Genomic DNA, 12,922 nt, shown 5'->3' on the forward strand with positions numbered 1-12,922 from the left:
ATAAACTTTTTTGTTTAATACCATACTTATTTTTGTGTCCTTCAATAAACCTAGTACAGTTCCTTAATAGTGTTCTGACAGAATAAGACTGATATTAGCATTTATTTTATGGCATTTTCTAGAAGTTCACTTTGCCACTGTTTGCCAGTTTTTCTGATTGTGGAACTGTTTTCTTCTTTCTTAAGTCTATCCTTTCTGTGGATGAGTTGGTAAGTATGCTAGTTGCCTTCATCTGTAATTAAGTCAGTGCTTTTATTTTGTGTGGCAGTACACATATTGGCCTCTGAAACTAGAAAAACGGATCTGGCTGGCTTTCTTCCCCCCTGGTTGGCCACATATCTGATATTGTTGACAATTTTTAGTTTTGGTGGCTTTTTCCCCAAGCCTGTGCATGTCTGTATTTGTTTATGTTTCTGGTTACTGCAACTATTTGGGGATGATATGGTCTGGTAACTTATGAAATTCTGAAGGTTGTCTGATCTTGTTACCTAGAAACAAAATCTGAAACTGTTTAAAGTATTTATTTAAAAATAACAATATCCAGCATGTTATGAACAATAATTTTTGTATGTTAATTTTCTCTTGTAAAATGTCAGTTTTCATACATTCCCCCCTCTCCTCAATTCCCTTTTTGTGAGCGTGTTGTTTTTAATGTAACTTTCCTATTTGTTAACAGTCCTATGGTGCCTAAAATATGTAAGCTTAGTAGTGTACTTATAAGGAGGCGTGTTTGGTAGTGGTTCAGACTTGAGACTTTCACCTCTTAAACTTTGTAAGCGATAGACTTAAAGATTTTTAAATAATGTCACTATTTTCATAGAATTATGGACCTTATAGCTACTATTAAAATTTTGTTTTTATCTATTGAAAAATCATTAAGTAACACTGCTCTACAGCCAAAATGCTTCTGAAATAAATGTAGTCAAACTTTACTAATTCTGGGTCACTGAGAACGAAAATGATGCTTAAAATTGTTGATTGGCTCTAGTTTTCAAGATACGCTATTGAGTCAGTATATACGACCCTTGACTTGGGAATGGCGGAGGATAAGTGAGTTATAAAGGGAAGGGATCTCAGTTTAAACCAGAAATGACTAAAATACATCTTTGACTGGATCTATGAATAAATCTATGACTGGGTTTGGACAGTTCTTGCTTTTTAGGCAAAACAATGAATGATGCAATCTGAAGCTGGTATTGCATCATACATGATATGAATTGCATCATGTTTTCCTAGAAGTCATGGATGATGCAGTCATAACGAAGCTTACATCACTCTGCTGAACAAATTGCCCTATATCAGCTCTAGAAATCATACAGTGTCGTGCTCTCTTATTTGTCAGATTTTGCAGAGGGACACATTTCTGTTTAGCCAAAGTGAGCAGAGATGCCTCGTACTTGTGTGAACAGTGCAGATAACTTCTGCTATGTTTGTGGTGAAGTGACTTTTGCATCACAAAAGTGCAGTATAACCACTATGGTTAAGAAAGCCTATCACCTTTATTTTGGCTGCAAAATTGGAGATCAGGACAAGAGGTGGGCCTCACACATATGCTGCAACACTTGTGCAACAAATCTTTGCCAGTGGTTGAACACAAAAAGGAAATCTATGCCTTTTGCAGTGCCAATGATTTGGAGAGAGCCAACAGATCATACCAGCAATTGTTACTTCTGCATGGTGCCTCCAGTTGGGAAAGGTGTGTCAAAGAAGAAAAAGTGGACTATGCATTATCTAAACATTCCATCAGCTAGTAGCCCAGTACCCCACGGAGAAGGACTGCCGGTTCCTGATGCACCAGAATCATTCTCACTTGAGTCAGACGAGGAAGAGGATGAAACTTCTGGTCCTGAACCATCAATGTCACAGGACCCACATTTTCTCCCATCCTCCTCCTCTGAACCACACCTCATAACACAAGGTGAACTGAATGACCTTGTCAGGGATTTGGAACTACCCAAGAGTAAGGCAGAGCTGTTGAGCTCCAGACTACAGCAGTGGAATCTCCTGGCAGGTGATGTTAGGGTTTCCATGTTCCGTGACCGTCAAAAAGATCTTGTCCCATTCTTCTCCATGGAAGATGATCTTGTAGCCTGCAACAACATCGATGGTGTGATGGCAGCCCTCAACATCGTTCATGATCCAGATGAGTGGAGACTGTTCATTGATTCATCGAAGACGAGTCTTAAAGCTGTTTTACTACATAATGGCAATGTTTTGCCATCAATTCCAGTTGGTCATGCAGTCCATATGAAGGAAACCTATGACAACATGAAACTACTTTTGAGGTGCATAAACTATGACCAACATCAGCGGCAGCTTTGTGGCGATTTGAAGGTTGTTGCTCTCTTGCTTGGTCTGCAGACTGGATACACAAAGTACTGCTGTTTTCTCTGCGAATGGGATAGTCGTGCAAGAGATTCCCACTACATCAAGAAAGATTGGCCACTCCGACAGTCATTGGAGCCTGGGAGGAAAAGTGTTCAGCATCCACCACTTGTTGAATCAAGGAAGATTTTGTTACCACCCTTACACATCAAGCTGGGTCTGATGAAGAACTTTGTCAAGGCCATTGACAAAACACAAGCAGCTTTCAAGTACCTCCGTGGAAAATTTCCAAGGTTAAGTGAAGCTAAGATAAAGGAAGGTGTCTTTGTTGGTCCTCAGATTCGTGAACTTCTTCGAGATGATGCATTTGACCATGCACTGAGTGGCAAGGAAAAGACGGCATGGAAAGCCTTCCAGTTAGTGGCAATAAATTTTCTCGGAAACAACAAGGCAGACAACTACAGGTTGTTGGTGGAAAACCTCCTCAAGGCATACAAAAGCCTTGGTTACAACATGTCACTAAAGATACATTTTTTGCACTCTCATCTAGATTTTTTTCCACCGAACTGTGGAGCAGTGAGCAACGAGCACGGCGAGCGATTTCACCAGGACATTGCAACAATGGAGAAACACTATCAGGGCAAATGGAGCCCGTCAATGCTTGCAGACTGTTGCTGGACAGTGACAAGAGATGCTCCATTTAATGAATACAAGAGACAAGCCAAGAAGCGCCGAGTAGACACTGAATAGGACTAAACTATGAACATAATAGTTTTTTGCCTTTTGTTTCATAATAAATTTTATTTATATAACCCTTTTGCTGATTTTTAAAGTGTTACATAAACAGGACAGGTGAAATATTATCATGTAAAGCAACCATAAACACATGAAAAGACCTAGGTTTACAATTTATGATTAAAACTCTACTATCTACACAATATACATAGACATAAAATGTAAAAACTTAAATATCTTAGAAACAGTAGCCAATCAGTTGTTTTAATTGTCATATTTGAATTCAGCACATCAAAATACATAATAAATAGCACATTTTATCTCTGAAGCAGACGACTTCTCAAAAATTGTAGACCAGTGTAATTGAGATCTATTATTCTTGAGTAGAACTTCATATTTTTAATGTTGTCTATATTAAGCATAATTTTTCTCCTTTAAGGAATATTAGTCATGATATAAAAACTAGAAAACAATATCTGCTTATATAGGCAAAATATAACTGATTTGGGAAAAGACTGAGGTATTCTTACGTATTCGGAGAGACTAACCTGTCATTCCATCTTACTTCAGTACATTTTATGTTAAGAATTAGCCATTTTCTAATGATTTGCTGTAATGTGTGGTTAGATTTTTTTTATTTTTTTATTTTTTTTACAGCAGTAAAGAAATATCGTTCACTGTTGTGATGGTAAACGTTTGTTTTATGCAGTGTGTGAACTTTTAGTGCCACTTAAAGAATGGACAGTGGATAGCACTGTGTATGTTTAAGGTTCAGTTCCAACTTTCATTTTAACCTCACCTTTTTCAATTGCCTATAACTTCGTCTCACTAACTGGTTCTAGAATGTAATTTTCCAGCCTTTGACAAAGGTCAAACCAAAATCTCTGGATCAAGAAAAGTACACATTCCAGAAGCTCTTAATCTTTTCTCAAGTAAAACCAAACCAAAAATACCCAAGGAAATGCTATGCAAAAAAATACTGTTAGTATAAAGTTAGGGTTCAGAAACTAAACAAAAATGTCAGGTAATGCAGAGCTCTGTGCAGTGTTATAGCTGAGTCAGTCCTAGGATACTAGAGAGACAGGATGGGTGAGGTAATATCTTTCATTGGACCAACTTCTGTGGGTGAGAAAGACAAGCTTTCGAAATAATCCTCTAACCTTCCTACTTGCCTCTGTGACCCTGTCACATCCCATCTCATGATCTCCTCTACCATACTTTTCAACTTAACCTCTGCTTGTCTCTGGCTCTTTCCCCTTACAATACAAATATGCTGTAGTCTCTCCCACCCTTGATCACACTTTCCTTTCCAACTACAACCACATCTCCTATCTCTCTTTATCGCTAAGCTTATCACTGAGCTTATTGAGCTTATAGTCTACACTCTGTCTGGGGTTTTTCTTTGTAATTCCATCCTAGACCCTGTCCAATCCAGCTCTGCCTCTTGCACACCACTGTATCCACACTCAACAAAGTCTCTAATGCTACAGCTCAAAACTAGTACTCCATCCTCATATTTCTTGACCTGTTAGCTACCTCTGACACAGATGACCAAGTTCTTGAAATCTTGTCCTCTCTTGGCTTCTGTGGCTCTGTCCTCTTCTGGTTCTCCTCTTATCTCTCTAATTGCTCCTTCAGTATGTCTGTGGGAGAATCCGCCTTATCCACTCACTAACTTTTTGTAGGGGTTTGACAAAGTTCTGTCCTTGAACCCCTTCTCTTCTCCCTCTACACCTTATCTCTGGGTAATCTCATCTGCAAACACAAATTCACCTACCATCTCTATGCTGATTACTTAGCTACCTATGTCTCTACCCCAGACTGTCTCCTTCTGACCGAGCTAAAATCTTGGCCTGTCTCTCTGACATCTCCTCATGGATGTTTCCCCGTCAGCTCAAGCTCAACACGACTAAAACAGAGATGCTAATCTTTACTCTCCTTGCCACCTCTTCTCTTGAGCACTGTGGACTACATCAACATCCTGCCTGTCATTCAGGCCCATAACCGGGGTGTCATCTTCGAGTTGGACCTCTCTCTAAGACCTCACATCCAGACTATATCTAAACCTTGCCAATTCTTTCTGCATAACATCTCTAAGATCCGACCTTTTGTATCCATCAACACAGTTAAAACTCTTGCCAAAGCTCTCGCCCTCTCTTGTCTCAATTACTGCAAAATCCTTTTCTCTGGTCTTGACCAATGCAATCTTGCCCCACTCACCCATTCAGAATACTGTTGCAAATATCATTTTCTTAGGCCGTTGCTTTGACTGTGTTACTTTTCCTCTTTGCATCCCTCCACTGGCTCCCTTTCTCTATTACATCAAACATAAGCTGCATGTATTCACTTTCAAAGCCCTTCACAGTCAATCCCCACCCTACCTATCATCTTTCATTAGGTATTGAGTTGTTGACATCCATCTCCGATTGGCCCATGATGCCAGCCTCCATCATCCACTTACTACATTTTCAAACAAGCACTATATGCTTTCTTGTATACTGCCCCGCAAGCTTGGGAAGTGCTCCCGTAAACATCCTCAAAGTTTCTTTGCCATGATGCCTACAAAAAAACTTGACAACAGTTAGGCAGTCGTCTGTACACCAGCAGTCCTGTCACCCTGACCAATATTGTGTCATTGTTTCCTTGTATTCTCCCCTCTGCCTAAATCCATCTGTTGTCTCTTGTCTTCCACTTAGATTGTAAACTCCTTGGGGCAATGACTGTATTTTAGTTCTGTGTTTGTCGAGTGCTAGCACAGTGGGGTCCCAATCTATGACTAGGGCTCTTGTGTACTACAACAATATAAATAACAAATAGTAGTAAAATAATATGTAGCATATTACTGCCATTGGAAATTAAACTCCAAATAATTTCCAAAGCTAGGCAGGTCTTAACCCTGGCAAGGCATGACAACCAGTTCCTTTCAGAGATATCGTCACATAGATATCATCACCCATGTGTGTTTGGCATATATTTTAAAGGCCTTGTTTGACTGTCTCTTAAATTTACCACACATTTGATAACATAAAGGTAATTTGATGTTAAGGCATAATTTGTTAATGAAGTGATAACTAATTTCACTTTTAATTTTTTGTTTTAAATTGATGACTGTATTACATAGTGTTTTGTGTAGAAGTCTTTAGTATTGGTGGTGTTTAGGGGAGAGATTTTCAAAAGCACAAATAGGAATTAGGTGCCCGGCTTCTACTGACTTTCTATAGAGTTGAGCACATAATTGCCCTTTGTGCCTTTTAAAACCTATTTAAAGGAAAAGGATCCTATGATGTAAGGAAAGTTAATCTCAATGTCAGACAATTTTATGGATCTTTTCTAAGAGTCTTTATAATAAAAGAACTAGAGCTTCAATACCACAATACTTTCTAGAGGGAGTAATGCATTATGTAATGCTGCAGTTATTGCATGTTTATTTGCAGAAATGTTTAGCACGGTTCTTGAAATAACTGAAATAAAAACTACCAATTTTTTTCTTAATTTTTTTTTTAGGAGAGAGAGCTTGAAGCCAACAAGAAAGAAAAGGTGAAAGAAGCTCAACTTGAAGCAGAGGTGAAGTTACTGAGGAAGGAAAACGAAGCACTTCGTCGACACATAGCTGTGCTTCAGGCTGAGGTTTATGGGGCAAGACTGGCAGCCAAATACTTAGATAAAGAACTAGCTGGAAGGTTTGTACAAGTAATTTCAGGTCCACACTATGATGATTTTGCTATTTGGGGCAGATACCATCTTTTTGCTCTGTTTAGAGAGTGCCTAGTACAAAGGGGTCCTTGTCTATGAGTGGGACTCATAGGGGCTACGATAATACAAATAATTGTATATGAGTATCAGAATTATGGAAGGATTAGGATATGTTTAACCTTATAGGTCCTCTATTCCTCCTGCTATTGAAAATAAACCAGGCTTTCACTATGTCCATTGCAAACTGTAACCAGCCGCTTGGAAGCATCTTTTAGGAATATGTATACTTCCGCCTAAGCCTTGAGCAAAATATTTCAGGTCAGGTTCCTGCCCCATGTAAGAAAAGCAAATGTCTGTTCTTCGGGGAGAGATAAAAGAAACCCTTCCATCTCTCCCCATAGAACAAAAGTTTGTTTTCCTTAACTCCGTGAATGACCTAAGGTGACTACCTCAGTAATAGCCTAATTCCAAAAGTATGTTTAAAGAACCAATATTTATTCCAAAATAAAAAGGGAATTTAAATGTAAAATCACGTCTTATTTGTATTGTAGTAAAACTTAAAGGCTCCACTCAGGGACAGGACCCCATTTTGTTTACTCCTGTGCAAGCATTTAGGGAGACAGTGTCCCTAGTTCAAACAGTTTAAAATCTAAAAAGACAAAAATCCAGTGAAAGGTGTGGGAAGGGGATTGAACAGATAAACAGTAGTGAGAGTGATGATAGGGACACAATGTTAGTTCCTTTTATCTTTCAAAATGTTTAGAAATTATCCCTTACTACCCCCTCTACAAAGCTATTCTTAGTCCTCTTTTTTGCATTTTATTTTTTACCCCTTGTCTGTTTTTTATTTCCCCAGTTCTTTGTTTTAAAAAGGATATTAAATTATCCTCTGTGCCAAAGTACCCCTCTATTATGATTTCACCCACTATCCACTGAGACAGTCCTCCAAGGCTGCCCTCAGAAACAATTTGGGCCTGTTGGATTGGAGGGGGAACCCAGTTAGTTTCTTTCTCTGCCATTACTGCAGCTTCAGCTGTTGCTAGACGATGTTTCTTGCCCAACACCCAGGGAAATGATTGGGGGTTTCTACCCCAAATGGTTGCCACCAGTGGGGGTTTGGGCCTCTGAGGCAGGGTCCAGAGTTGGAGGGCTTGATGGAAAGAGAGGATTTCACTAGATAGGGAAAATCTTGCAGTTACAGTTGATTTAAGCAAAAATCCTCACCTTACAAGCCATGTGTACCTGCTTCCAGGAACAGTGATGGGTACCGTGAGGTAGGTACATACAGCGATCCACAGTCCTGAAACTTTCAATGAGTGCTGTGTGTGTACATGCTCAGCACTGTTGCAGTTATGCTGGTTTGAGCACATGGGTGCAAGTTACAACACTGCAGTTCACTAAAGCAGATAAATTGTAAGTACCGAAATACCTCAATTTTCAGTTGTGATGTATTGTACACACTCTCCTTCTTCTTCCTCATTTTGTAGGGTCCAGCAGATTCAGTTACTAGGTCGAGATATGAAGGGTCCTGCTCATGATAAACTTTGGAACCAGCTAGAAGCAGAAATACACCTGCATCGTCACAAAACTGTTATTAGAGCATGTCGGGGTCGTAATGACCTGAAACGACCAATGCAAGCACCACCAGGGCATGTAAGATGAACTCTGATATTTCTTATCTTAGTGAGCCTGCCTTCCCCTATTTTCTCCACCAGTCCTTCACAGCTTTCCAGGGACAACTAATATGTATAATCCTCCCTCTTCATGCTTGTTGTGCTGTAGTTTGTATTCCCTTGTATGTGATGATATAATCCCGAGTCATTAAGGTGTTAGATATATTACAGTGGATTAAAGTGTGGTTCTATCTTGAATAGTGACTCTGCTATAATGGCCTGAGTTGTGCACCTGAAGCTTCCATTGATTTCCCTGGCAGTGATGGGTGCTCAGCCCTTCTGAAAATCAGACTACTTCTGTTTAGGTGTCAACTTATGGATTTAGGAGCCTAACTACAGGCACATAGGTTTCAAAATGGTGACTTAATAGTGTTCACTGTCAAAACATCTTTATTAGGGCTGTGAAGCGATTAAAAAAAAATTAATCGCGATTAATCACACTGTTAATAATAGAATATCATTTATTTCAATATTTTTGATTGTTTTCTACATTTTCAAATATATTAATTTCAATTACAACACAATACAAAGTGTACAATGCTCACTTTATATTCTTTTTATTACAAATATTTGCACTGTAAAAATGATAAAAGAAATAGTATTTTTTAATTCACTTCATACAAGTACTGTAGTGCAATCTCTTTATCAATAAAGTGCAATTTGCAAATGTAGAATTATGTACAAAAAATAACTGCATTCAAAAATAAAACAATGTAAAACTTTAGAGCCTACAAGGCCACTCAGTCCTACTTAGCCAATTGCTCAGACAAACAAGTTTGTTTACATTTACAGGAGATAATGCTTGTTTACAATGTCACCTGAAAGTGAGAACATGACAGTGTTGTAGCCGGCGTCACAAGATATTTACATGCCAGTTATGCTAAAGATTCATGCTTCAATCACCATTCCAGAGGACATGTATCCATGCTGATGACAAGTTCTGCTCAAAAATAATCCAAAGCAATGTGGACCGACGCATGTTCATTTTCATCATCTGAGGCAGATGCCAACAGCAGAAGGTTGATTTTCTTTTTTGGTGGTTTGGGTTCTGTAGTTTCCGCATCAGAATGTTGCTCTTTTAAGACTTCTGAAAGCATGTTCCACACCTCGTCCCTCTCAGATTTTGGAAGGCACTTCAGATTCTTAAACCTTGGGTCAAGTGCTGTAGCTATCTTTTAGAAATCTCACATTGGTACCTTCTTTGCGTTTTGTCAAATCTTCAGCGAAAGTGTTCTTAAAATGAACATCATGTGCTGAGTCATCATCCGAGGCTACTATAACATGAAATAAGTGGCAGAATGCAGGTAAATTAGAGCTGGAGACATACAATACTCCCCCAAGGAATTCAGTCACAAATTTAATTACAGTAACTCTTTGCTTAACATTGTAGTTATGTTCCTGAAAAATGCTACTTTAGGCAAATCCAATTTCCCCATAAGAATTAATGTAAATGGGGGGATGGGGGTTAGGTTCCAGTGAAATTTTTTTCGCCAGACAAAAGACTAATACACACACACACAGAGACAGTATAAGTTTTAAACAATTTAATACTGTACACAGCAATGATGATTGTGAAGCTTGGTTGAGGTGGTGAAGTAAGAGGGTGGAATATTTCCCAGGGAATGCTTTACTGCTAAATGATGAACTAGCACTTGGCTGAGCCCTCAAGGGTTAACACATTGTTGTTAAATGTAGCTTCACACTCCACAAGGCAGCATGAATGGAGGGAGGGGAGATAGCATAGCAGAGTGAGACAGTGACACACACTGTGTGTGTGTGAGAGACTTGCATTGCCTGGTACGCTGACCCCACTCTAAGTACATTGCCTTTTTAAGTAGATTAACAAATTGAGACAGCAGCTGCAGCCAGCAAGCTCCCTCTGTGCTGAGCCCTGTCATGTCCCCCCTCCCACTCTGGAGAGAAGGAACAGAAGTGGGGGGACAGGAGTGGGGGCATGGAGACACCCTGACATTAGCACCCCTCTTCCCCCCACCTCTGCACAGCAAGGAGGAGGCTCCTGGGAGCAGCTCCAAGGCAGAGGGCAGGAGCAGCACACGGCAGTTGGGGGAGAGACAGCTGAACTACCCGGCAATTGATAGCCTGCTGGGCAGCTGCTGCACAGGGATCTTAGGGGAGCGGGGAGCTGATAGGAGGGCTGCTGATCCATCCTGGTTCTAAGCCCCCACCAGCTAGCGCCAACGGGCTGCTCTTTCTGCAAGCAGTGGACAAAGCAGGGGACTGCCAAACAACTGTTATAAGGGAGCATTGCGCAACTTTAAACGAGCATGTTCTCCAGTTGATCAGCAACGCAACAATGGAACAACGTTAACCGGGACGACTTTAAGTGAGGAGTTAACTGTAAAGCATTATTTTTTTTAACAAGCATCATCAGCATGGAAGCATGTCCTCTGGAATGGTGGCCGAAGCATGAAGGGGCATATGAATGTTTAGCATATCTGGCATGTAAATACCTTGCAATGCTGGCTACAAAAGTGCCATGCGAATGCCTGTTCTCACTTTCTGGTGACATAAGAAATAAGAAGTGGGCAGTATTATCTCCCGTAAATGTAAACAAACTTGTTTGTCTTAGCGATTGGCTGAATGAGAGGTAGGACTGAGTGGACTTGTAGGCGCTAAAGTTTAGCATTGTTTTGTTTTTGAGTGTAGTTATGTAACAAAAAAAAATCTACATTTGTAAGTTGCACTTTCACGATAAAGAGATTGCAGAACAGTACTTGTATGAGGTGAATTGAAAAATACTGTTTCTTTTGTTTATCATTTTTACAGTGCAAATATTTGTAATAAAAAATAATATAAAGTGTACATTTTGTATTCTGTGTTGTAACTGAACTCAATATATTTGAAAATGTAGAAAAAACAGCCAAAAATATTTAATTTCAATTAGTATTCTATTGTTTAACAATGCGATTAAAACTGCTATTAATTGCGATATATTTTTTTAATTGTGATTAATTTTTTTGAGTTAATCACATGAGTTAACTGCGATTAATCGACAGCCCTAATCTTTATAAAAAATCTGAATAACAAACTTAATTCGAGTTTAATTAGAACTCAAATTCATGGTCAACATTTTCAAAAGTGGCTTGTGATTTTGGGTGCCCCAACTGTATAAACCTTAAAGAATCCTGGTTCTATGAAATAAAGCCTCTTAAAAGCATCTCAACTAAGTCACCTAAAATCACTCATTGCTTATAAAAATATTTGGCCCAGTAGATTTTCGGTGCAGTTACTTTTTTTTTTCTCATAATGTGTGATAGCAACAACAAATTTAACAAAATATAACAGGAAAAGAAGTATCTTGATATATTCTGCTTTTGTGAGATTTTGAGATTGATTTTTGTTGTTGTTTCTTATATCCTGCTGGAATAAATTATCAGAAATGCTTGGGATTGTATACTGAATGCATTGACTAGATCACTGTAATAATTAAGGGATGGTTTCATACGTTTTTTAATTTCACCTGTGGTCAAAATATAGTTTCTAGTATTGACTGGTAGACCCAACTAGCTTTCCAAACTAGTGACTTTTGTGTGGTCTGCCTCTTTTTTCTGGGGCTGACTTTTGTTTCCTCCATTTCTTGTTACCACAGAAACGCTACCTCCAATCAGGAGTGTAAGATGAGTGGTCTCTTTTTTGTTTCCATCATCAGTTCTTCTTCACAGTTTGTCTGACAAAGAATATTCTGCGTTTGGGTTGGCTTGTACTAATGTAACTTATCTGCTGCTGTGAACATTCTCCTTCTGCATGTGAAAAAACAACCATAAAAGTACCTTTTAGTTCATATGTTTATATTTATTCTTTTTTATGTTAAACTAGGAACCAGATTCCTTAAAGAAGAGTCAAGGCGTTGGTCCAATCAGAAAAGTTCTCCTTGTTAAAGAAGACCATGAAGGACTAGGCATTTCAATCACAGTAATAAATACTTATATCTATTTTCCACCTTCTGTCTTCATTTACAGTTAACTTTTAGGTTATTGCTATAGCTGAGGGAGAATAGTTTAGGTGATACTGTAGCATGCAGTGATGCCAATTTTTGACATTTGGACAGATTGGAGTATTACAAGTTAAATAGTAAGTAATCTACTGGAAAAAACACTTAAATAGAATTGTTTTTATACACTGTTGTCTATGAACAACAAAAGTAGTTTGTACCATCACCATTCAGGTTTTATTCAATGTAAGAATTGGTGTTGGAAATGTACAGAAATATTAACTTGAAACGTGAAGATATTAAATTTAGCAGGATTATTTTTATAAAATATAAGGAACAGTGAGTCTACTGCTTTTAATATCATCATCATCATTTCATGTGCGTTAGACTGCATGTATAAACTAATGCAAATCATTTTGAGTTCTAGAATGTGCAAGATAGCTGAAAAAAATCTGAAACCTCAATTTTTTTTTTAAACTTCTCACTTCAGAAACATGCATTTAAAAAACTCAATAATATTCCATTTCTGGGCCTAGGCTTTATG

At 38.6% G+C, this 12,922-nt stretch overlaps 1 protein-coding gene across 1 annotated transcript in view; it reads left to right on the top strand.

Annotated features, from left to right (window-relative positions):
• The window catches only part of GOPC (golgi associated PDZ and coiled-coil motif containing), a 39,228-nt gene that overhangs the window by 20,286 nt on the left and 6,020 nt on the right, over window positions 1-12,922 (top strand). Inside the window, exons 3-5 of the mRNA XM_054023130.1 lie at window positions 6,565-6,740; window positions 8,241-8,406; window positions 12,264-12,359. Coding sequence (XP_053879105.1) covers window positions 6,565-6,740; window positions 8,241-8,406; window positions 12,264-12,359 — 438 coding nt within the window. The remainder of the gene's footprint in view (window positions 1-6,564; window positions 6,741-8,240; window positions 8,407-12,263; window positions 12,360-12,922) is intronic.

The sequence above is a fragment of the Malaclemys terrapin genome, chromosome 3 (genome assembly GCF_027887155.1).
Source record: "Malaclemys terrapin pileata isolate rMalTer1 chromosome 3, rMalTer1.hap1, whole genome shotgun sequence".
Classification (NCBI taxonomy): domain Eukaryota; kingdom Metazoa; phylum Chordata; order Testudines; family Emydidae; genus Malaclemys; species Malaclemys terrapin.